Below are 27,069 nucleotides of genomic sequence, written 5' to 3' on the forward strand. Positions count from 1 at the left end.
TTAAGTTTCTAGATCACTGGATATTCTTATCTATGTATAAACCCAGAATATAAAATCATGCCTCTAAAAGGATGCACCTGCTTCCCAGCAGTACACAGATCTCATTAACACTATTCCCATTTCTCTGTCATGCTACCACTTCCCACAAGTACATGGAATTCCCCAGCAATGTACAAACTTCCATAATGATGAAAACGGCAGCAACAGCGACATAAGGCAGTTACAGTTGCGCCCAACATACAGCAACACAGATGGGCAGTTTGATGTAAGCTAGGGTTATGGCGGGGAGTTGTGTTAAAGAACAGCAGCCACATAAGCATTTGGAGCCTTTGATCGCAAAAGAATGTGAGGCTATACCGCAGCATTTGCATATTCTAATGAGTCCAACGTTCAGGGTTAGCCGCTTACACTAATGACGCGTTTAGCTCTTAATAAATCAGTTAAGGCAGCTCCCCGTCGGAGCCCAGGGAGCTGCACCAGTGTGAGTGCGTGCATATTTCATTATAATGTAGCTTTGTGTGTTCGTGTGTGTCATTGTGCCGTAATAATACGAATGCATTAGTGAGTAAATAAGTCTGTTTGGGAGCGCTCATCTACTTGTTTCTATTTTAGTACTTGTGCCATAATGTCTGTTTTTTTTAGACTTCACTTCACTTGTGCGCATGTGTGTATGTTTGTGTGACTTTCATGTGCTTAAATGGTGACAGTGGAAGGAGCAGAACCTTCTCTTAACATATTTTGTTAGGACAAAAAACAACATTGCATTTTACCTCTCAGACTGAAAATATGACCGATCACTATTGAGTTGTCTGTTACAATTTTACTTTAATTCATATATCACCTTTTACTACTTTCTCTTTGCACTGCATATATTAGTTAGCTTTTCTTTATGTAACTATATAGGATACAGTCAGGTTGCTCAAAAGCACTGGAGAAAGTCATCTAGTTATTTGATAATAATAATTATTATTATAATTATTACATTATTTATTTTTATTTAATTATTGCCAAATATTAACAAAGTAAACCTCTCATGTTTGGTTGCACAACTCTTGCACAAAACACCCAAAACATATCACACTGTGAAAATGAATCTGGTGATGACAGTGCTAATAAAACGCAGCATTCTGCAGTAAATGTTTTAGTGCTACTAACCAGGGATCGCAGCACACTTCTGACTTTGTTGATAATGTGACGATTCATGAATTTTTCAATTCATAGCCCTCAGATGCTGGTAAAAATACAAATATGTGAATCTCAGGTAAAAAACGTTCAACTTGACACATGCTACTGATACAACAAGACCAATTTAATGCTTCAGATTAAAGCACACTCTTACACAGATAGATGATACAGCATCTACTGGTACCCGGCGGGGGGGATACAGGAAGTACAGGCTCCTGTAGCCACAGACAATCATCACTGAGAATATGAACCCATAACCAGTGGTTAATTTCTCTGCCTGAAGCTCTAGGTTTTTTTTTCTGCTTTGTCGAGCACTAGCAGTTCAGCCAGTTATCTGAACAACATGAAATCAGTCTTTTGTCAAAATATTATTGTGCCCTTTTCTTTGCAAAGATGAGAACAACAGAAAGAAGGAAGGGGAGAAAAAACCCTTTCACAGTTTATGCCAATTTGGCCCAGTAGTGGTTAGAAGGTTGTTGGGCCACGGTTCTATCAGAGGGATTAGTCCTCAAATGGGATTACAGGCTAGTATGAAAAAAGGAAGAAAAGGGGGTGGATGCTCAAGCAAGCAAGAGAGCAGAAATATTGAAATGCAGACAGACACATTTAAGTAAAGAGATCGCTTTATCTTCATTAGTGGGGAAGTCGAAAGGAAGAGGAGGAGACTGTCTTAAGAGGGATGGAAACTGAATGGTGAGATGTGAATTCTATAGTTTAATGAAGATTAAAGACCGAACAGTTTAAAGCGTATGCATGTGTGGAGACAGCACAGAGGACAGTGAACTCGTGTTTCGTTATCTCTGTTGTTTTTTTCCCTCTTTCATTCCACCTCTACCTTCAGTTCTCCCTCTGAAGTGAGGCAGAATAATATCTGTGAAGATGCACTGGAGTGGAATATCCTAGTCACCCATCTGGTATGACTAGGACACTACAGTAAAACCCACACAAGCTCTTTCACCCAGTCACACACACACATATACACACATGCGCGCTCATACAGTTATATGGTGTTCACATATACTGTGAAGGACGGCTGAGACCCACAACTTGGAGTGCCAGCGGCATGTTGCTGCCCTGCCACCATGCCCCCTCTGCATGTAGGTCAGCCTCTCTGGGCCACCCCTTCCCTCCCTCAGCTATCTCCCTCAGCTCCTTCCTGCCCTTCCCTGATGGCTTATTTTTTTCTATACTTCTGCTCATTTCTCATTCTCACGCTGAGAACGTGCTGTCCTGTTTTCAGTAAGAGAGATCACAGTTTACTTTTGCTTTCACTCATGAGGTGGAGGGAAAGATTGTGTTTTGGGTTAAAATGTGCCCCTCAAAACAATAACCCTACGTACTAATGAATGATGCAGTGCATATAAATATGATACCAACTGTCCTGTTTGACATTTTGGGAAAGACACCCATCTCTGTTAGCGCTGTTGACTTTACATCCACCTCTGCTGAACTCCCCTGGGGGTACCACAAGGCTCGATTCTTGGACCTCTCCTTTTCTCTTTATACCTGCTCCCATTTGGTGCTATTTTCCAAAAAGCCCCATATAACAAAATCCTTATCACCAATTTACACTAGGTATAAAATGGATCCTACTCTAAAGCTCAATACTCATATAAACACATTGGGGAAATGATTGCTTTATCCAGTTGAGGCTGGTGTCAAAAATCAACCCTTATCCATCCAAATCCAACCTTGAAACTCTAATACATTCTTTTATGTCTCATCTCTTTTGCTGCAATGTGCTTTTTATAGGAATGAGCCAGCCCTCCATTGCTCACCTACAGCTTGTGCAAAATACCCATGCTTGATTTTTATCTGGTGCAAGCGCGCAAAAGTGCATCACTCCAGTTTTAGCTTCCCTTTACTGGCTTCTGTTTTTTAAACATATCTCTTAATGATCGCGTCTCATTTTAATCTGTCTGAACTGCTTGACCTATGTGTCCCATCTTGTTCTTCCTAAGCTCAGCAGACTAGATGCTTTTACTGCTTCCAGTGACGCAATGCAAACTCAAAGAGCTTTCACAGTTGCAGCTCCAAAACTGTTGAATGATTTGCCACTATCATTCAGGCAGTCTCCTTCACTAAATCTTGCTTAAATACAGACTTTCACTCCCTGGCCTTTGACCCAGTGTGAGATGCTGACTGTGATTTTAAGTTACTCCTTTATTGTTTAACGTCTACAGCTCTTTGTGCCTCTTTATTTTTTACCCTCTGGCCTTTTATGTTTGGTGTTATTGTTCAGCACTTTGGTCAGCCCTGTTTTTGTTTTAAAAAGTGCTTCATAAATAAAATGGTATGGTACAGCATGATAAGGGCCTAGCCTCAGGATCTCAAAACTGAAGCTCAGGCAAGTTGCTTAAAACTGCATTTATGCTGATGGCCAGCAGTAGGCATCCCCTCTGGTTACAAAGAGTGAACCAGAAAATGGTCACACTGCTTATCTGATGTGACCTCAGTTCACACTGTGATAATTATGTTATGTTCTCATTTGGATGTTTATGTTACCATGGTATCACAGCTGTAAACAAGGTTAACTTTAAAAAAGTGAAGATTCTCTGTGGAGAAAAAAGTGTTTCCAGCTACTAGCCAAAGAGCAAAAGTCAGAGTACAACTCAAGTATAAGTTAGGCCTAAAGTTATCAGCCTTGGCTCAGGAGATAGAGCAGCTCCTCTATCAGGCAGAAGGGCAGTGGTTTAATCCCTGCCTCCTCGTGTCCATGCATTGAAGTTTCCCTGGGCAAGAGACTGAGGCCCCAATGCATCTATCAGGGGGTGAATTTGTGATCGTTAGAATTTGCCTGATTCATAGAGTAAGAAAGAAAATCTATGTGAATAGATGAATGTGTCTTACAGTAAATCAGTATTCATACAGAGTAAAATGCACTATGTAAGAACCAGTCCATTTACCACTGATTTCTGTCTTTTAGACCCTGACAGATGACTTTTGTGCGTCATCCCATGTTTGTCATCTGACACTCAAGTGATGAGCCACATCAAGTGACACAGTCAGGTGCTTTGCTGCCACAGAACAGCAAAGTGCCTGATAACCTCAGGATAAGTGTGGAAATGTCTGTTATTAATCTCATCACCTCTGTGGAGAGGTGAGATGAGATTCAGAATTACAAGCTTTCAGCATCACTCTATTTATGGCAGTATGACAAATGTCTTTGTTGTTGCTTGTTTGTTTGTTTTTGCAAAACACCGCATTGAAAAGCAGTCAGATAAAAAAAATATGCAATTCAGCATTGGCAATACCCTGCATTAAAAACACACACGATACCCCCTGCTATTGTTTTAGATCTTCAATCTGGCTTTCTACTCTTTTTTGGATATAGTGCACATATGTGTATCTATTTAAAAATTTATGAAAAAAAAGACATTTGGTGTATTTTTACACATACACTTAAATTTGGAGGGAAATGTAAGTATTACATTATGTATACAAGAAGGAAAATGGCAGATTTTTATGTGTTAAAGGCTAAAAAAGTTTTAAAAGTCAAATCCAACAGTTTTGACGATGGCTTTGTTTCTTGTTGCCAGTGTTACTGCAGTATCAGATCACAGTGCACAGTGTGAAAATATTTCTTTTTGGCTGCAGGTAAAATATAGAAAGTATGAGAATTTGATTGCCTAGAATCCAATAGTAACGACAGTTGCAGGCAGCCAACTGTTCCATTTAGGACATAAAATAAAACTTGGAAAAAGTATGTTGGATAATGCAGGATGAATTCCAAGATGTTGTGTTTAAAGTCCTCCACTCAAAACTTGTGTTTTGGTTACTGGTGCGTCTGATGCATGTTCAGATGGTAACTAAAACTCATTTTTCTTATAAGTGTCAGTGACCAGTTTGGAAGTTAGTCCTGATCTTACGGTAGACTTACAAAAGTGTTGTGTGAAAAGTTATATTGGGAATAAGCTTCCAGTGATGTGTCACAAATCATCATTTATTCATGCAAAGGTTGACATCTGGCTTATGCATGGATCTGTAGTTGTTTCTGTTGTAGGATCTAGAAATAAAAGTTCCTAAATGGTCTCTTTTTTTGGCATGAACTGGTGTCATCTTCCATGTCCGACTAGCTGAGCTAATTACCAACTATGCACTGCTTCTTTCTGCTTGTCTAAAGGCCTTTACTGCTGTTCAAAATTTCTTAGGGGGTTCATGAAAACGGTCCTGGCTCTTTCTCAAATGAGTTCCTACAAATTACTCTGGCGCCAGGATGTCTTTTATCTTCTCATCTTTTTGCCTTCTGGGGTTTTTGATGTGGTTTTTTCCACCTGCCACTCTTCCAATTTCTCATGCTCCTTTTTTTCATGTCTTTTTCATTCATTCCTTTAAGCACCTACATCCTTTTCACTTATGATCAGTATGCTAAATACTTCCAGTTGATTTTTACACTTTCCTCAGTATGAAATAAACTATATTGCAGTATACATAGAACTTCCTGGGTATCTCCAAAAGCCATTTTAAAGCTATAATTGCACAAAAAAACCCAACTATGTTTTCATGTCTGAAAACAGTGTATGGCTCACAGGATAATGTGTTTGTCTGACATCTCTATCCATCAGACAGCACAGTATCAGTGTTTCTCTCTCTGTCCCCGTGCCCAGGCAAACAGTTGGCTGGGCCGATTCCCTTGGCATCAGAAAGCCGTAATGCCACCCGCTGACGTTCAACACATTACCAATCACAAATCACAAAATCCAAGCAGTTCTATTATTACGAGATGTACATCATATAATATTGCTTGATGTTTTCAAATAAAGTTCAAATGTTCTAGTGTTATGTATATATATATATATATATATATATAATATTTAATCTCTGCAGTAATCACAACAAAGTAATGTTAAAAAGGGATTAAAAAATGGCCACTGTAGACAGTTATCTTTTCACTAAATCCCATTTCCGGTGCTTTTCATGTCTTTTTTCCACCACAGTCATTTTCATCTCTTTTGCCCAACGTTACACTGACACAGACTGTTGCAGTAGTCTAAAATTCCAGCCAAGAGACCTATATTATTTTTGTCCTCATCTCTCCCTCATTCTTTCACAGTGGTGAAAATCTCCTGCGTTTTAATGGCTGGTTTGAGGGATGGAGTTCTTCTGTTCAGTTTTTACCTAATAGCTCATTTCTACACACATGCATACACAGCGCACAAACAGCCAGAATGTGCACAAGTTGGCACCCACAGTGACATATGTTTCACACTGACACACCTCTGTGTGAAGTAGCTGCAGGTGACAATGAGTGAGCTCTCCACCTCCCCTCACATACTGGTCTATCTATTCTTGCTGTCCAGTGGGCCAGAGGGCGTGATACAGTCAGATCGAGATCCATATCTTAGAACAAGCCCCAGTAGCTCTACTTTTGGAGTCATGGGAAAACAGAAAGGCAGGATTCTCCATGCGGCTGTAGTTTTTGTCTGAGCTCTTTTCATCTTTTAAACGACTTCAAAGGAACATGACAGTATTTAATGAGGGTTTAGTGAACAAGTGAAATTTTCCAAACACATCATTCAGTTTAGGTTTTTGAAACCTTCCTTTCAGGCAGCTCTGTCTTTTAATTAATTCAGTTCAGTATAATAATCGACTTGGGGTGGGGAGTGGGGGAAATAGACTTCTTTTTGCGATAGATAATTCATCACAATGAGCATATTCATGTCTAGTTTTATTTTTGTACAAGGGCTCATCGTTGTTGCGTGGTAACAGGAAACTTCAGTCACTTGCTGAACAGAATCCCGTTCATAAGCTTAGTTACAGAAGCTGGAAGACGAAATGGCCAACAATAGGAATTTCTAAATTTAGTTTTGTGCTTTCAAGTCTGGTTTTTGCCACTTGTGCTAGTGTAGTAAGTGAGCTACAACAATAAACAGTAAATGTTCATCCCTGTGCAAAACCATGACTTGTGTATCAGATAGTTGGAATCCTAATCTTTATCTCCACCTTTTCATAGCTCTTTCTGATTTCCTCAAGCTTTCCCTTTGAGAAAACAGGATCAGCATCATCTACTTCTCGATCTGTTCGTCCCCTTGATTACTCCACTTATTTCACACTCAATCTTTCCATCCATACTTCATGCTCCGGTCGTCTTTCCGTCGCACCCTTCGTTTCTTCTCCCCTCTTCTATCACTCCCTCAGTCGCTTCATCTAGATCCATCTCTCCATAGACAATCTGCCACCACTGTGCTCGCTGCAGCCCTCCCAGAGTGATCCCGTTAGAAGGCTAATGCTCTGAAAAATGACAGCGAACCGGCACTTTTACCGCCATCACCACCGCCTGCCGCCAACAGCCCTGTTGCCTGGCAACTCCCCAGACAGCTTTTCTCCAAAAGGCGAGAACTCCTGTCTGCTCTGCTGCGATAGAGAGCCAAGCCTAATAAGCATTATATCTCATTTTGTCTTATCATTTAGTTGTTAGTGACACAAGTTTGCTCGGAGCTGCGACTATGCAAAGCGCGCCGATGCAGAATGCGTCTCTCGTAGTGAATGAATAAATTGATTTGCAAGAAGTGTGACTTCCTGGAGCATTGTTGTTGGAATAAGAGGCTGCTCAGCCAAAAACACAAATATACAAAAATGACAAAGATGCTGGAGAACGATGGAGTAAAGCTGTTCTGTAGAAAAGCTCTCAAGAGGTCTGACAACATAGATCAAACAAAACAACTTAAAGGTTCGTAATAAATATCTGATATTTAGGTTCATTTTTGTCTATTCAAGCTCGTCTCTGAATCCTTTAGATCCTTTACACTGAGCACAGCTGCATTGGTCGATAAATTAAAGTAAAAAATCAGGAAACTAAGATACTTGCACTTTTCCGCATCTGTGCGTATTTAAATGTTGCCGCAAACAGTGCACTGCAACTTCATCACAGAAGCGGAACACAAGAGATACATAGAACGTATGCCAAGAGGCATTAATGGAGATGCTACATAATTCAGCTGCTGATTTGTACAAGTATAATAACACCATAAATTCCGAGGAGTTAGACAGTAAATGCTGTGAAATTACATCATGCATCGCCTGTTATGTCGTGTTATCGAATTAAAATAATGTCTTAATCGATCTTAACAACTTGTCAGCGGTCTTTTCTAAAACGGAATGTAACATCGCTGACTTTATCTGCTGGTGTAATCAGCATTTGTCTTTCATGGGCGGCCGTTACGTAAATGTCTCAAGGCTTAGTCTTTACAGGCTGTTTGCTGCTTGTGGATATTTGACATCAGAAGAACAAGGAGAAGGAGTGGAAAGTTAGATCAAAGGAGACTCATTGTTAGTTTTTTCACAGGCTTCATCAGATAATTTTAGGATTTTGTTTCAATATAGGTCTGACAGTACATAATTACAAAAATTGCTGAAAATGCTTCAAACATGTTGTCTTCTGTAAAAAAAAAAGAAAAGAAAAAAAATGTATTTCACTTAAGCATTGTTTGTATCGTGCATACAAATACTGCCCTTCTCTGCGATGTAGTCAGCAGGTTGCAGATTGCTTGTTTTCATTGTTTAAAAACCGCATTACTTCCCATGACCGGAGATGAAACCAGTAACCTGCTACTGCCCTGCGACTTGGCAAAAACCAGGACATCTCATGCATAAGGGATGCACAGATATTCTCATGCTCACAGCATTACTAAGCTAAAAATAAAATGAAAGTAGAAGCTCCCTGTAGCTGCACGATGAAAATCTTAGGATTCCTTTTCCTAATTGTGGTTCCATGTAGAAAAAAAGAAGAAAAAAAAAAGCCTTTCTGTGCGTCATCTCCTGTCCCACTTTCCCGAGTGTCTACCTCTGATGGCTTTTAAAGCAGAAACCCCGTTCCATCAGTCCTTCACCTAAAGCTAACAAGAATCCAAAACTCAAGTCCCAGAATATTCTCAGACGCTTGCGACACGAACCACGCGGCTGCCACGGAAACTCTCAGAAGGGGTACGAGAGTGCTTTGACAAAGTGTGTGAACTCGCTGCCACCGAAGCGATCCTCAGTCTTCAGTATGTTTCTGCTTTGCGACATCAGAAGTTTTGAAGATTGTGGAGAAGTTGTTGTGGGGGGAGGGAAGGTTTGTGTCGTGTATTTTCTTTTTTATTTCTTTTTTTTTTGCAAACCGTTTGCAATGTTTAACTAACTGCATATGTAATCCTGTGCAGAGCTGAACATTTGAAACAGAAAGAGCAGTGAAGAGAAGCTGAGTAGGGAACACTGTGGAAGTTGTATTTCTACGATAGAGGCATGGGAATAAAAGCTAGGAAACTGTACTATGATATAACTCGCCAAGGATACCCAGAAATGATGTGTTATGGGCCCATTTTCTTTTCTTTTCTTTCTTTCGGGTGAGTCAGGGCACCTTTTTAAGCACCAATTTCCCATTTTAAGCCATCATCCTATAGAGAACCTCTAATATAAATTCATCAAGGTCATGAAGGGAGGCATGAATAGCTGTAATCTAAATTAATGCAAGCTGAATGGAGAATATTCATGTCAGAATGACAAGTGCACAAGGTATTTTGGGGTGTGTATGTGTAGGTGTGCATTTGTGAATGGTTGAGAGCATTAATAAAAAGTACAGTGTCATAGGTATGAGGATGGAAACGAGGCAATCTTTTCAGTGTATTTCTTTTCCCTTTGTTTACTCTTCTTTTTTTGTTTCCCAGGAATTTCGATTATAGACTACGTTTCGTGAAAAATGTTATTGGGTTTGCTTATACACACATACGCTCACACACCATCTGCTGAGACATTAGACATGTCTAATTGCGAATACTAAACATGCACACACCTGGAGAGCATCATGGCATTGTGCCCGGCCTCGCCCCAGGTGTCTCACAGTTGATATATTAGAGTGGCCTCAGATGAGTCCATGCAGCCAAGCTAATGCTCTTATTAAAGGCTTTTCAAAGGTAGCGAGAGGGGAAAAAGGGAAAGGGGAGGTGACGTGTTTTAGCGTATTAATATCCACCACAGGTGCTAATTTGCTCTGCAAGTCACTCGTGTCATGAGCTGTGGCGAAAGACAAGTGGAAGCGAAGAGAAAGCTGGAAGGAATGGAGAGACGATGGCAGGATTAAGAGATAGCGTGACGGAGACTGAGTGAGAAACAAGAAAGAAAGGAGGAGGTGTAAATCACATTAATGAATAAGCTTCATTAGTTGTGCCCATTAGCATCCTAAGCACAGATTAATTTAACTTTAGCTGACTTTGGAGAGGCCCAGTGGCCGTGATGGGGAAACAGTTTGATTTCACACCTGGATAGCTGATCACAGACACCCTGAATTTGCAGGAGCATTGGATAGTCTGTATTTCCTTTGTGAAGTAAGCCACAAAGCGAAAACTAATGTGAGAACAGCCGAAAGGCGCACTGAGGGCTTTCTTTATGTAGAGCTTATTTAGAGTGTTTCTCTGTTGGTTTTATCATTTCTTCCAGTGACAGTGTTTGTCAATGCAATAGCAAAGTGGGTGGCACTCGCCTTGCCGTCACAGTTAAATGTTGTCTTCAAACATGTCGGGTTAATGTTTTGAAGGAACCAAAACAGCAATTTTTTCCTACTCATAACCAGGCGGTTATGAGTTAACAGCAATGTTTCAATCTCTGGGATGAGATTGGTACTTTTGTGGGAGCTGTACTCAGTTTTTTTTTCTTGTCTATTTGTTGTTTTGTCAACAGGCCGACCCCCAAGGCCGAGACATTGCCATCCGACCTTTCTTGGAGCACTGTGAGAACACCCACATGACCATTTGGCTGGGCATCGTCTATGCCTACAAGGGGCTACTAATGGTGAGGAAACAGGATTTCGTCAAATGTAAAGATTGATCTGCAGATGTGTCTGCTGATGTGGCTTGGATTTTCTTTTGCAATCTATCTCTAGTGTATACTTTACATTTACCAACAAGTCTATATAAAACACCTTTTAATCAGGAAAAACAAAGAAAAGTGCAGAAGGAACAAGAGACCCATTTTGGACAGACATGCAATAGATGATTAGGACAAAAACACAATTTTTGTAATTTTGCTTCTGTACGCCACAACACTGGATTGTTCCTCAAACAATGAACATGTGATTGAAGTGCAGACTTTCAGCTTTATTTTGATTTTTTTCCCTAAAACTTTAGGTGAATATTTTGGAGGATCAGGAAGGACCCTTCTCTCCAATACAAAGACCTGGAAAGAAAACAATCTTCAATAACACAGGAGAAGCTTTGATTAAAAAAGGGGGAGGAAATGAGAGTGGATAATGGCTTCCTTTTTTCCTGACTTTATACTTTCCTTAACAGTTTCAGAAAACAAATATGACAGAGTTTCTCATCTAACTCTTGAGAAGCTGAATGAAAGCACGCAGTTTGCAATATGTCAAGCTACTTGTTTCATTTGCACTTGTATGAGTTTATAGTATGACTGCCTCTTTTTCTAACTGCTACTGATTTAACACTTACAGACATTAAAGTAAATTTCTGTTTGGTTTTTTTTGTTTTTGTTTTTTGGATCAGCGATATTGAGTTACTTTAGACTAAATGGTTTTCCTCAGTGATTTCATTTGAAAACTCTGTGTTACTTTAAGCTCATCAGCAGAGCTTCAAACTCTGAATGTGTAGTTATTATCAGCTAGCTAATAGCTAGATAATATGTGCTTTAAAATCTCCACGAAGAAGGAGAAACTGTATAATGCCTGCCACAAAAAGAGAGACACTGAAGATAGACCATTAAAGATAAGTGTGCTGCACATGTCCAGCTATACAAACACACAGTCAAACATTCATTCTAAATGGAAAAACAAGACCCAAAAATATTGGGAAAAAGCTTAAAGAAAAAGCTAATCTTTAAAACAAACCACAGATTCTGCTGATCTAATTCAGCTGTTACAAAGTTTAAGAAAACCTCTGTGGTCACCTCTAGTTTTAAAGTAAGAGCTTGGAACAGTTAAAAGACTCTGATCGAATAAGGCCAACTGCTGAAATAAGGTCTCAGCAGGTCTGCCTTATAGCAAGGAGCCTGGCTATGAAGGGCTTTGTATGCTATTAACAATATTTTAAAGGGAATTCTGAATTTCCACGGAAGCCAGTGAAGGGCAGTAAGGATAGGAGTGATGTGTGAGGGCTGAATAGTTTTTTTTAGCAGCCTAGCTGCTGCATTTTGGACCAGTTAAAAATGGGCTAGGGCTTGCTGAAAGACGCATGTGAAAAGGGAGTGAGTTGCAATAATCAAGACTGAAGAAAATGAAAGCATGTACTAAATGTTCCTCATTATTAGATGTTAGTAAAAGCTAGATTCTGGTGATGTATGACTCATCTTAAGCAGATTGAAAGAATACAGAGTAGCCTGGCTAAAAATACTACCTAAAAGTTCCCAAAAAGGAAAGATGGAAGGAATGAGGAGATGGTAGAGGAATAAGCCAAGATACTTTCTTGTAAAATAATAAGACAGGAACAAAGAAGTTTAGCGGTACAGAAAGTTAAAGTGATGTAATTGACAGGAGCCGTCAACTCCGCGAGGCACCGGGAGGTACAGCGCAACACCAAAACGTTTATGGCTTGAGTCATCCCTACTTTTACATGCATGCAAACTAGGGCTGAACGATATATCGCATTTGCGATAATATCGCGACATGATCAAGTGCAATTTTCTAACCGCAAAGGCTGCGATGATACTCTGGACATGTCCAAATTCATGGGCTGCATCCTCCTGAGGCCGCATTTGTAGACCGATTACGTCACAGCGACGCGCCGAAGGCTGTCCAAATTACTACCATATCCCAGAATTCATAGCGCGGCCCAGCCAAACTCCAGTTTCCAGCAATGTCGGCCGCTACTAAGTTTTAAAATTACTCATACTAATCTTTCTGGGTCACAAAATAAACTTTTAACATATTTTCAGGCGAGAAAGTAGTTGTGTAAACATCAAATATCTGCTCGGTTTATCAAGATATCCCATATTTGCAAAAGTGCTTCGACGTTTTCAGAGGCGTCTGCTACCCACCAGCTCGACAGCTAGCCGGGAGCTCGAGGGTTACTGATGCGGCCGAGAACGGCACAACTCCCGGCACATCATTTTCAGATCACCGCGGAGTTTCGCTGCTCGGGTTAAACGTAATATATAAGTCACTTAGACAACCTAAAAATGTTATTGTTGGGCTTTTTTCAGTGTTTTGTTTGTTCGTGAGTAAATCGGTTTGGCTGAGATTAAAGTTATTAGATTAGATAAAATAAAACTTTATTAATCCCCCGGGTGGGTTCCTCCTTGGTTTTCACACAGCTGACTAAACGTCAAACAGAAAACTTATTAAACAGAAGTATGAGACAGTCGAGAATTTACACCAGTGTCTGGTTATATTTTAGATAGCAAGAAGCAGACGGCCGAGTTTATTAAACTCCACCGAGACAGCGGTGACGCTAATCAGACCGTCCAATTTCACGCCTTTAAACTTTAAAGGCGTGTTTGTGTGTGTGTTTATACAATTGCTATTATGTTTGCACTTTATGTGTAATGTTACTGACTGCAGAGATCAGTAAGATATGTGTATTTTTTATTTATTAGTTTTATTTATTTAATATTATTTTTTAATTGAATGACTGTCTAGTAGTTCACAGATGTCGAAAAACTGAGTGTGGTAAAGCCACTGATTTTTTTTATGTATATTTCTGCAATCTGCACATTGTACTGACTTTCATTTTAATGTTTACACCAGGGTTCCTTGTCAGCACTTTATGCTCAGATGTTTGTAAGCTAAAAATAAACTATTGTGTATGTTCAAATATACTGTTGTGATTGAAGAAGTTAAATAAAAATGTCAGTCATCAATTCATGCATCACCTCATGTCATCATAACAGAGGTCTGTCTTCCAGGAAAGAACAGTTTAAAATTAATGTAATATAGTATTGGCCATACTATATGATGTATTGCTTGTCTTTGTTTAATAATACAGAAGACAAAGACCTTAAAAAATAATCGCATATCGCATCGCAATCGCAATATTGGGGCAAAAAATCGCAATTAGATTATTTTCCATAATCGTTCAGCCCTAATGCAAACTCACATATGGACACATACAAGTACACTGCAGCCGTACCTGACATCCACATGCTCGCACACCTCAGGTGCACTAAGCCTCGATGACTGCTCTATTAATTCTTCTGCTTGTCATTCCACAAACTCTGATTTAGACTTTGAATAAGCAGGCAGCCCTCTTACACAGCTCACTGTGAATTATTCAGCAGTCTGCTGCTGCTGCAACAAACAATTCACTCGCACATAAAATTTTCCAGACGTGAAACTAACTGCTGTCTCTTTAGATTGTATCTCAGCCCTTTACCACGTCATCATATAATGAAGTTTATTTTTGTCTGCTTTCAGCTAAGTGAAATTACACAACCCCCACTCCATGAACAATCAGAAATAAATTAAGAATGAATAATTCTTCTGAAAGACCTCAGACAGAAATGTAAACAAGCAGGAGGAAAATGAGAGCTGCTTAAACGTCACTGATGGAGAAAGACAAGTCCAGACTTTCTATGACCAAAGTCATTCATTTGTTCTCAGATCTTTGTGTGATCTTCTCTTAAACATAACTCATATTCTTCCTTTTCTCTTCTCTTACAGCTGTTTGGCTGCTTTCTGGCATGGGAGACCAGGAATGTGAGCATTCCCGCTCTGAACGATAGCAAATATATCGGAATGAGCGTGTACAACGTCGGCATCATGTGCATCATTGGCGCCGCGGTGTCTTTTCTGACGAGGGACCAGCCCAATGTCCAGTTCTGCATTGTAGCGCTGGTGATCATCTTTTGTAGCACCATCACGCTCTGTCTGGTCTTCGTTCCCAAGGTCAGTTTTTATAGGACAGAGAGGGTGTGTGTGTGAGCGTGGCTGAAAGACTCTGCAATGACATAAACTAGAGCTTTTAATTATCACTCAGCTAAGTCCTGAAAGCTGAAAACGCAGCGTAAACAGTTAGGTGTTGATTTTTTTTTTTGCACTCATGCAATTTTAGAGTGCGAGAGTGCAGCTGTGACTAATGCCCATAACTCCACTTTCAGCTAATTACGATGAGAACAAACCCAGACGCAGCCACCCAGAACCGCAGATTAAAGTTCACCCAGAATCAGAAGAAAGAAGACTCCAAGACCTCCACCTCAGTCACCAGCGTCAACCAAGCCAACACTTCTCGACTGGACGGCCTTCAGACTGATAACCACCGCCTCCGTATGAGGATAACAGAGGTCAGCCAGTTACAGCTTCTTTGTTTTCATCTTTTAACCATTCATCACCTTTCAGACAGGACACCGATGCAGTGGGCACAAAGAGTAAATGTTCTGTTACACTTTAAAAAAGATTTCTTTGAAGATTTCTTCATCATTTTGGCAAAGTAGCATTTGCAGCAGTCAGTCACACCCAGACAAACCTTAATTTAGGTTCATTTCTGGCTGATAACCTCACAGTGTGTAAGATAGGCTGTCTGTGGATAATTAATGAAACCTTGGTGTGAAACAATAGTTAAGTGATGGGTGAGAATGTACTTACTTTAAGTGATCAACTGTAATACTCAATGAACTAACAGAACATTTTTTTCTGGGTAAAAAGTTGGACAAAGAGCTGGAGGAAGTGACCATGCAGCTGCAGGACACGCCGGAGAAAACTCCCTACATTAAACAGAACCATTATTCGGATGCCAACAACATTCTCAGCATACGCAACTTTACAGATGGCAAAGGTGAGATACTCGCTGCATGCTTTCATTTAGCCCTGGTCAACTACTGCCATACTGTTTTTATAGCTCTGTTTTTATATCTGTCTGACAATAAGCATTTGAGGCACATGGGAAATATCCCATATTAGTGAAAAATTGTTTCACTCACAGAACCATCTGTAGCAGGGGTGTCAAACCTAAAGCCAAGCAGCCAGAATCGTCCCTGATCCAGCCCACCGGACATTTTTGGAAAGTGTAAACGGGGGCATGTGTTTTATTTTAATTTTACAGCTTCTCCTAACAATAATGACCTTGCGCACAGCCATTCATACTACAGTAATGAGCTTTTGTTACTATTAACTGTAGAAATATTTTGTTTTTTGTTTTTTTAAATGTGTCCACAGTAAAATGAATGATTAAATAAATAAATAAATAAAATAGGGCGTTTTATAAGAATTTACAAAAAGTCTCTGCTGTATGATTACAGGACAGTTTGAGCAATGAGTTACCAAAACATTTTCTGTAATTTACACTGCAAAAAGTCAAGCTGACAGATTTCTTTGATTTACTACGGCAGCCTTTTTTTTTTATCATTTAAAAAAAACTGAGGTGCGCTGAGATGAAAGTGCACCACTTTTTCATATATTGAGAAATCTCAGAGATTGAATGTGCAGTTAAACGACTTTTCAGTGACAGAAAGTGGAGTTTGAGCGGTTTGGCCTATTTAGGATCAACGTAGGCTCTAAGCATCCGATGATGTGAAATGAGTTTGATATCCCTAATCTGTAAGTCACTTTAAGAGGCCACGCCTCTTTACACAGTGGTGCCACTATAGTGCATGAACTAGTTAGTTATTTAAAAAAACGAACATTAATCATGAAGCAGGAAATAAGCTATAGAGATCAAAACTGCTTTTGTTTAGTTCTGTTGTAATGTATGCACTTTGATATCATGTTGTGATCGTGCACTGTGCTAGTATCATTTTGTGGTTCCGTTGTGTTACACATTAGCGAGTGTAATTTACATTTTAGTGGTTTGTATCACAATTTCAGGACTATCATAAAATCCTGAACTGGCTTCAGTTTCAAAGTAATCCCCACATACGTTATCTAATACTAATTCTTTGCCACCGTTACGGTGCATTTCCATATTCAGTGGTTTTAGTAAAGGATTTTAATTCTGCTTTTAGAGCAGCTGGATGAAGGAATATCTTTCTTTTTTTCCCATTGCTGGAGCACCTGTCAGCACGAGGGACACAGGAGCATCTGTGACGTCTGTAATGAGTCATGAGATTAGCTACAGCACCTCAGTACACGTATGCTCCACTGCTGTTTGTCAAATTTAGCACATATTGTAGTCACACGTCATTCTCGCCTCACTTTCAAACCCTGGTGTACACTCGGTTTTATACCTAATTATTTCTTGTTTGGGGCGTACGGTAGTTTAGTGTCTGTGAAACAAAGTCGAGAACCAGATAAGAGTAAAGAAAAGTTTGAGAGCAGGTGAGGTGAGTCATCATCGGGCGAGACTAGTTTATGGAAACACGAAGAGCAAATCCTAATTTGCTGAAATATAAAGATGCATGTCCCATCAGTCCTCCAAACTTCTGCCTGTGCTGTTTAAACGATGCATGTATGGCAGACATTATGAAGTCTGCTGCCTCAAATTGAATCAGCGAATCGTTACAGCCCAGCAGCGTCGCTTTGCATTAGGCACCATTTTAAGAGTCGCAGAGTGACGCTGATGTACAGCAGCCGGATCCAGCGTGTCTGCTGCACACGCCAGCACAAAGCTGCTCTCAGGGGTGTCTAATGGATCTGTCTGAGCTCGGGAAGGTAAAAGAGCACAACAGCTGCTCTCATTCTGCCAATTGGGAGCAGAGCGTGTTGGAATTGTTTGAGAAGTTCCTCATCTGTGAAAGTTCATAGTTACGCAGTGAACTGATGGCTGTTAATGAGCACATTCACACAGAAATGTGTGTAATGCTTCTTTTTGTGTGTTTTAGCGTATTCTCTGCCCCTGCCTTTTGTGTTTGTGCTAAAAATAAGTGTACGCCCTCCTGTCTGAAACTAAATATAGTTTGGCTTTAAAATTACTTTAAGTTATTTATTGATATTATATGACGGTGCCGAGGATACAAGGATAGATTTTATATAGATATGTGATAGTGGCTGTTGAATATGGAGCTGTCAGGCAGGAGGAAAAGAAGATCACAGAGGAGATTCATGGATGTATATAAGGATGGCTTTGGCTATCGCAATTTTATTTATGTAGCACATTTCTTTGAAAACAGCAACTACAACAAAGCAAAGAAAATCAACATCTATTACGTGTCAGCCTGGATCAAAAAAAGTTTTGATTCTGTTTTTGAAAGTATGCAGAGATGTAGCTTGTTTCAGAGGTGGGGTGAGATGGAGGCAAATGGTCTGCTGTGGTGATCCCTAAAGGGAGCACCTGGAAGAAAAACACTAGTGGTGGCAGAGATGAAGCAGTTGGAGACCTGGACAAAGATCTCTGGTGGAAATGGAGTGGAGGTGGGTCACACAAATGAGACTGAACAAGAGCCAGGACAGAGGCTGATTGGTTCACAGAAAGTTACCCAAAAAATGATTGGGCCAGTGTGATGATGACAGAGTTACGTTTGACAGTGATGTAAGGAATAGAGTAGCAGCTTGAACACCCAGGAATTCAGGCAGATGAGTGGATACAGTGTGAATCTTCCTTACTGAGCTTATTTTAGTTTGTCTATTTTAGCATGCGTGGTTTCAAAGGTCAAATCAATGGATCCCACAGTGTAGTTCAATTCATAAAAATGCATCATTTTACCTGTTGTTTTACACTTGCTGAGGGAAAAAATCTGTCGAAATTGGAGGCAGCAGCTGGCAGCTGACATCAGGTTCAGTGTAATGAAGTCAAATTCAGATTGTGTGGGCTCATAAAACTGGGTCTATTTTAAGACACAGCCTTTTCTAGTGCTTCCTCGCTTATATCGTCAAAGGAGCCCAATAAATTAGATATGTCAAAGAAGATGTAGGTTATTGGAAATAATTTCTTTTAAACCTTTCAAAAATTAAAAGATGATCAAAGTATATATGAAAAAATAGTTTTCTCTAAATGAGAAAATATTTTTATGTTTGGGTTACAGCGTATCAGCTGCTGGGTTGCTGAAATTCTCTCTTATGGAGACAATAAGAAAGAGAGAGCGCGCGTAAGGCGCTGCTCACAAATGTCAGCCTGACACACGTTCTGACAATAAAATCACAGGTAGTTAAGCTTCCTTTAAAGATCATCGGCACATAAACTTTTCCCAGCTTCATTCTACTTATGCTTGACGGTCATCATCATCATCACCACTGGCTTCTAACTGTAGTCATCAGTATTCATAAGAGAGCTGGTCTAAATGTATTGGGGGCTGTGAATGATTGGCTGTTATAAGGGAAGAACGCTGTGTCAACAGCGATTACGCTCACTCACAAAGGGTGAGACGCGACACTCCACCTCTCCCTCGCTCTAGCTGTCTTCATGAATATGTAGAAGCACATGGCGATGCTGGAGAACACCAGAAGATGACAGTTAAGGTGCGGTTTTCTGACAGGTTGACAGCCATGGCCTGATTTTAGCATGATAAGTTAAATGCTGTTATGTATAGATTAACAGCACTGAAAGAAAGACAAAATATTTTATACTTTACAGTGTTTTTGTTTTGTTTTTTTACTTGTGGAATATTTGCGAATTTTCAGGCTTTAAATACCATTAAATTATTTTTTCATTGAAACATTTTCTTGCCCTATGATAGGACGGTACACAAGGAGTATTTGCCTGCTTTTCACCTCACAAGATCCAATTATTCCTGTTTGAATTAATTCTTCTCAGGTTTAAACTATTAGATATACATTTTCTTTTTCTTCCAGTCCCGTTTAAGAAAGAAGACGGCTCATGTGGTGCTACTTAATGCAGCGGGAGTGTTTTTCTCCCTGTTGTAAAGAGATAGCCTTAGATTACTGGCACTCACAAACAGTAATGTTTTGGTGGCTGTGTGTTTGGTGGTAGAGCACTTAAGCCTCAGTCCTCAGGGCCAGTGGTTTGAATCCTGGCATCTTCAGCTGGTGACTCAGTGCACTTGTTCTGTTGTGATATCACCCAGTCCCCACTTCTGAAATGAATCTGGTCCAAGTGTTAGCGTCCACTTTCAAAGTTTGAGCAAAGCAGGTTTGTTTTTTGCATCTCTGTCCAAAACATAGTCTGACTTGTGTAATTTGTCTAGCATGCAGATAGTTGAGCGAGAAATTTTTGACTAGTTTTTTTAGCCATTTTCACCTGCTCCTTTTGAACTAATCTGTAACGCTAGTCTGCACATCATGCAAAAGCGGTCTCTTCATACTGAATGTCAACACACTTGGTTTAACTTCTTAGTGTCAATGAAGCATATGCAGTGAGCATGGACATCTGAGCTGACATGATCCTTCACAGACTAACTTTGCTAGGTGTGTGTTGACATACAATACACACCTAGCATTAGCTGATTTATTAGCATTTGTTGCTATTTTTTGCACGGTTGGAAAGCCCAATGTTAGGACTGAAGGCCAATGCCTTATTTGAAATCCTAGTCATGTTCAACTTACACTGACAAAATATGAAAGTCCAGGTGACAGCCTGCAATTTTCTTTATTGTCTACACATGTTTTCATGCAGATGGAGAAAAGTCGATACTGAAGAACCACCTAGAGCAGAAACCACAGGCGCAGTGGGGCTCCATGGATCCTTCCAGAATAAACAGAGGTCCTCTCGAGGATATCAACTCACCAGAACAGTGAGCTCTCCCATTTCCTTAGCCCCTCTACTCCCGTGTCTCTCCCCTTTTTTCCCTCTGTCTTGTCAGCTTTCTCATCAGACGACATGTCACATGTAGCACAACCACCAGCAGCTCTCAGGCAGTTGCTCTGGCAACAGAGCCTTATGAAAGCATGGACTGGCCCTCTACTTTTCTCTCCCACGCAACGCACATACCATCAACCACCAACATGCATATCACGTCACAGAGTGCAAGTGTATTCTCCAAGTATGCTGAACGTCCTGCAGCTTACTTACAGCCGGACACACAAAAACACACATGTCCATTTTGCATGCATATACACGCAGGTAATTGATTTGTTTTCTCAACTTTTAAAGGAAGATGAACTCTCAAAACATTCAAATGCAGATCTGCATTCACTTATTATTCATAAGGCAGCAAAGCTGAGGGATGTCAACTTCATCAATGGGGAGGGGGGGGGGGGGACACTTCATGCATCATTGAGAAGTTTCCCTCCCTCCCACACACGTTTAACCAGAACCAGGAGAAGAATGCAGGATGTAGAGGGATGGATGGATGAAGAAAGCGGAGACAAGAGGCAAGGAGGATACAATGCAGAGGAGAGGGCAGTTACACAGAGAAGATGTTTAAAGAGAAAAAATATGTTTAGATAGATAAGAAAGGCAGAGATAAGAAGGAGGGGAGAAAGAAGAAGGTAGAGACTCGCAGAGGCTTATGTAACCACTGATTTACAGCCCGCATTGGAAGCAGCTCTGAAAATAGACAGGGAGGAGAACAGAAGTAAAGGAACACTTGGAGCTGTTCCCATGCCACATGAATGTTTGATCACATGGAGGGAAGAGAGATGAAGGGAGAGAAAGAGAAGAGAAAGAAGAGACAAATATAAATAAGTTACAAAAGAGTTATGAATAGAGAGAGATCGAGCTGTATAAATATTTTGTGGCATGAAAAATGCAGGGGTGTGTTATTGTGAAGTGTAGCACCCGTGTCCTATATGATATTCCAAAAAATATCCCGAAATTCCTTCATAAGCTGTTGTGTTTTCATCACATAAAGTAGAACGGGTCAGAATAACTGAAAAGGCCTGAGGACCATTAATATTTAAGTTTTCCTAATTAAGACATTTTACTACGTTTAATGCAGAACAAGCTTGAATCTTATTAGCCCCTCTTAATTTTTTACACAACCAAATGCTTATGTAACTTTCTTGAAAATGGCTGGCAGTGGCAATGGCTCTGGCGAGGTAGGGTGCAAACTGTCACACCAGGCGGAAGCATGAAATGTTCTTTTACGTCAGACGATCCCAGAAGCGACGGTGGAAAGAGGAACGGTGGATTAGGGGCTTAGTAAGAAGAAGAAGCTAGAGAGGAGGATGCTAAAGAATACACAGAAAACAATTAAAGAAATTGCTGAAGGCTTGTGGGAAGCTGTGCAATGCCAGATGCCAGTCTTTTATGATCCATCTTTTCTGTTCGCCATGTTCAGTTTCTCACTGTAACTTGATATGTGTGAAAGTGTGTAGCGAACATTTTAATAGTAAATCGAGCAAGACCACTGCATATGCCACTTCCAGACTGTGACAAAATTGTTGTATTGACAGCAACATCCAGCTCATATGGCCATATTGCTAAAACACAGCATTTTATTGAAGCCTTTCCAGGATCAGATCTGCCTGAAAGAGCTCCATTGCTAAAATTAATGAAAAATAAGATGCTTACTGCTTAGTGAGGAATTCAATTCCGTCACTAGCTTTATGGCTAATGTGTTAATTAATTTGTGGGGGAAAAAACTGCTGCGGTTGGTGCTGATAACCTGAGATGAACTGAATTTAGCTCTGCATATCCCATATGATGCTCAGATAAATTATGCAAGAGGAATCACTAAAAGCAGATGAAGTGCACTGTCCGGGGCACAGCTGCGAACGCACATTTGAACTTACAAAGACACTAATTTGCAAATGACAAATACTGACTCGGAACTCTGGCAGAGGGTCAGCAAGAGTAAAAATGGGGTAAATTCATTATTAGAAGCAAAATGATCCAGCCCTGGTTAGATTTATACAACAAAGCGATCCAACGTGATAGACAGACACATTGGTTCTCATTTATTAATATCTGTTCTTATCCCGTGCAGAAAACGGCTTACGCAAAATTACCATCAGATTTATGAAACGTATGTTCTCACCACTGTGGGTATGTCAGTAAATCAGAATCATTCTGAACCAACAGACTTGTGCAATCTGCATACAGCCTGATTATCGTCTCCATACTGCTACGCCCTGATATTTCTATATACGGAAATACATTTACCTTCAGGAAAAGACAAGAAATTGGTGACGTTGCGAGACGTTGCGAGAGAGAACCCTGCACTTCTGAGGCAAGAAAGAAACAGAAAGTCTGACTAAAGAAACTGAAACAGCTGTGTACAAAGAAAAGGCACAGCTCTACAAAGAGTTTCCATGAGATTCCAAATAGCATTTCCCCAGAGACACTCACTGTGACTCATGTGGGAGAAAAGCACATGCCTTTTTTCATGTCAAAGTTGACATGAAAAAAGGCAAACAGATTACAAGAAAAAGAAGAAAGCAGGTGGAGGACAAGGAGCGTGTGATCTGTCAGCCCGAAATAACAATTTCAAGTCAGTGAAAAAAAAAAAATCCACATTCTTCAGCATCCATGGGATATGCAAAGAAATTATATTGTAAGTAATGACAAGAAAAGAAAGAGCAGACTGCTGACTATAACATAATACTTCAGTAAATGTGCTGTAATCACTGACATTGTTCCTTTCCTTCTCTATCTGCAGCATACAGCGTCGACTGTCTTTGCAGCTGCCCATCCTCCATCATGCCTACTTACCTTCCATAGGAGGGGTAGATGCTAGCTGCACCAGCCCTAATGGCAGCCCTGGTTCGAGCCCAAGGCACAGACACATGCCCCCCTCCTACCGGGTAATGGTCTCTGGCCTGTGAGCTTCATTCACTCCCCCACCTGGCTCTTTGCAGAGGAGACATATGTGATTCTTTTTTTCTACAATAGACTGATATCATCAGCGTAAGTGCGTATTTTGTCTCGGATCAAGGAGGACAGGGAGAGAAGGGAGGGGGGGAGGGGGGTTCACTCTTCATACCTCTTCACCTTGGTCTTCTTGTAAACTGATATCCTCAGTCAGGATGGGGTATGAGGAGACAGAGTGAGCACTGGATGACCCTTAAAAACTCCTTTAATTAACATCCCCTTGTCCATTTGCCCCCCCGCCTGCCTAGGCATATACACATATGCACAGTCAAACACAGATAGGCTATATACAAATACACACACATGCACAAATATAGCGACACCCCAATAGCTGTGGTGGACCAACCCTAATGATGTGTAGCCTTATCTGCTTCAGAGGGGATTGTCTGTTTCTGTTCCTAATCTGTTGTATGTATGTGCTCGCAGCAACACGTAAGTTTGTCATCTAACTTGAGTATTTCACTGCTTCAGTGACTGGATAATGGTTTGGAGATGAGGAATCTGCAAAATCCAACAAAAGGAAATCATCAAATTTACTGCTTTACCCTTTCCCAATCTTGTCCAGATATGTAAATATCATCATTTTTAACATTGATGTACTGTAAGCTTTGTATATGCTGTGAATGGACAATTAAGTTGGTTCTAAGCGTGAGGCTTATAACAGAGGCAGGTAGGCATGACAATTTCAGATGAAAAGCGTATAAAACATGGCATCCTACAAATTAGACATATGTATGAGAGATATAGATTTTTGTGTAACTGTTAATCAATTAGCTTGTGGGCAGCAAAGTAAGATACATCAAAGTCTGAGTCACCAAATATCAAAATGCACCAGTGCCCATTTATTTGAAATTTAAACAACTTGGTTCTTTTTTTATTTTTATTTTGTTTTTTCCACTTTGCTTATCTGTACCGCTGTTTTTTGTTTTCATCAGAGATTTCACATCAGACTTTGCATAAGCCTTCATATTTTACAGTCTGCTCAATATGTCTTCAGAAAGCATGTTATACAGAATATCAGTGCTATGCCTTTTTAAAAAGTCTCAAAGGCTGCGTATGTTAGAAAATAGAACGCCATGAGAGTGTTCCACAGATGTCGTTTATGTGTGTTAATACGCCAAGAAGTGCACACGCAAAGACACGCTCATATGAGAGCGCCTCATGAGATCGGGTGCTTTTCAGACACTGCTTTAGTGACGGGCCTGGTCTTATTGATCCCCACAGATTGGTCTCCATAGACTGTTAAGATGTCCGTCCGATCTAGCCCTTACAGCTAACCGGCACAGTTAAGGGCGATGGGGGAGTCAATGGCACAAAAAAAGGCACAAGACTCTGAAATGAATAAAAAGCTGCTTTGTCAGAAGAGATCAAACTCGAGAAGTGATGGTGGAAAGGATGTAGGTTTTCCGGTTCCACAGCTAGTCTGGATTAAGCGGGCTGACCTGAATTTCCATGAGTGGTAGTAAAGACAGTAAACACAAGGGAGTCTCAAGTAATAAGCCCCTACCGACTGTAGCTTACAGTTCCAAGACGGTGATGCCGCCACTGCTGGACACAGTGATACAGCACAGACACAGGGCTTTCTTCACAGATAATATCGAGTGTCATGAAAACCCACTTCACACTTAGCAACAGTGAACATACCTCGGTTGCTATGGAAATGTAATGTTCAGTGCCGCTGAACCGCATTGAGCACAACGGTCATCGACAGTTTTTTGTAAAACTTTCCTCATGCAGGAGAAAAGCAAGTAATGACTCCGGACAAACAAAGGACTTTTTTATCGAGCGTGAGAAGGTTTGTCCTCAGCATATTGTTTCACCATTGGTGTCTTGGTTTTTAGTTTTTAAGGCGTTTGTTGAGCGCTGTGCCTGTTGTCTTATATTGTAGCCTGCAGGACCCACAGTACATACACAGTGTGGTAAATGCGCTGACCCACAACATTGGCCGCACATCTGTAAAGTGTACAACGTGTCATAGATTAATTTCAATTCCATGCCTCGGTGAACGGGACAGTTTGGGAGTACTTGGCAAATACTCCACCTCAGCTGGAGTGGATCTCTCCTGCGACCGAGTTGGAGCAAGAGACAACCAAGCAGGGACCCGCCTGCTATGGGGACATATCACGGTGACTCCCCCCCTATGAGAGCTCCTCCCCTTCCAGCTCCTGCTTAGTACAGGAGCAGGGAAAACCCTGAGCACAGATACCCAAGGAGTCACAGCTTCTCCTGCACCTTTGCCAACCAGAGAATCACGATCACTTGACAAGTGAGTGAGAGACATTGTCAGAGGGTTGGTTCTTCCTTCAGGAGATAAAACAAACCAACCGCACATTTTATATATTACATTAAATGTGATTGTGTACAATTTGCTGATACCCTGATGATGGTGTCCATGTATGGAATATTTGGTATTTGGCTTTCTCAAGACGGCATGAAATAAAATGTATAATTCACAGAGTTACCTCTGTTTTTGCAACTGTTGTGACAAATCCACTCTGTAGTTTCATCCTCTCACCTGCGATTTGGTTTTACGTGTATTTGCTCATGGATTTAGGTTCTCTTAACCTGTTTAATCAGCTCACACACGTCAATGCCAAGATTCTCAGTGGGTAAACTCAACATCATCATATCGAATATGCTACTGGTTTAGCAACAATTCACCGAGGGCAATAAAGTGAAAGTAGTAGCAAACGATCAATCTTAATAAACCACTCCTGGCATTTACCAATTTATCAAATTACTTTTTTTTCCTTTTAGTCCATTCAAAAATACCAAATGCAGATCATCAGTTGTTGTTCGATATATTTTGTAAGGTGCCCTGATTTTTATTCTTTTATGAACCATTTCAATTCTTTTGAACATGAATGAAAAATTGTTCAGCAGATGCAATCGTGGAAGGTCAAGGGCTCATAAATTCCTGTAATGAATAACATCATGCTGATGATTTGTATTTGCCACAGGTCTTTTAAGTTTGAAGATCAAAGTGACATGTACGTATATATATTATATCGTTGTATGTGTCATCATCAGGGTTTCTGGAGAACACAAAACATACATGTCCAAAAATATAGTAATATGACAAATATATTAAGTGGAACAACACAGAGGTCCATACTGTTACTGTTTTGTCGGTTTGATATGTGGTATCACATGGCATTAAGTTCAATTAAGAGTTTAAAATGATAAACAAAACCTATGTTAAATGCAACATGTTTAAGAGGGGCAATAAATTGTTTTCTTATTACAGAAAGAATAGAGAACTATATATATGTATATGTAAAGATCTTTACGTACATTTTCATTTTTACATAGGAAAATGTTTCACAAAATGCCACAAGGATACTTGGAAGTCATTTTTTTTAATTTACAGTATCTGTAACTATGT

At 40.3% G+C, this 27,069-nt stretch overlaps 1 protein-coding gene across 1 annotated transcript in view; it reads left to right on the forward strand.

Annotated features, from left to right (window-relative positions):
* Window positions 1-23,754, forward strand: part of gabbr2 (gamma-aminobutyric acid (GABA) B receptor, 2) — a 212,175-nt gene extending 188,421 nt beyond the window's left edge. The window contains exons 14-19 of the mRNA XM_086280435.1: window positions 10,840-10,950; window positions 14,768-14,992; window positions 15,205-15,387; window positions 15,749-15,878; window positions 20,547-20,664; window positions 23,473-23,754. Of these exons, the coding sequence (XP_086136561.1) occupies window positions 10,840-10,950; window positions 14,768-14,992; window positions 15,205-15,387; window positions 15,749-15,878; window positions 20,547-20,664; window positions 23,473-23,638 (933 nt within the window). The 3' untranslated portion in view covers window positions 23,639-23,754. The remainder of the gene's footprint in view (window positions 1-10,839; window positions 10,951-14,767; window positions 14,993-15,204; window positions 15,388-15,748; window positions 15,879-20,546; window positions 20,665-23,472) is intronic.
* Window positions 23,755-27,069: the final 3,315 nt, after the last annotated feature.

The sequence above is a fragment of the Aulonocara sp. 'chitande type north' Nkhata Bay genome, linkage group LG22, assembly GCF_057382095.1.
Source record: "Aulonocara sp. 'chitande type north' Nkhata Bay isolate Kocher_YH1m ecotype deep benthic linkage group LG22, A_spYH_male_GT1.1, whole genome shotgun sequence".
NCBI classification, from domain to species: domain Eukaryota; kingdom Metazoa; phylum Chordata; class Actinopteri; order Cichliformes; family Cichlidae; genus Aulonocara; species Aulonocara sp. 'chitande type north' Nkhata Bay.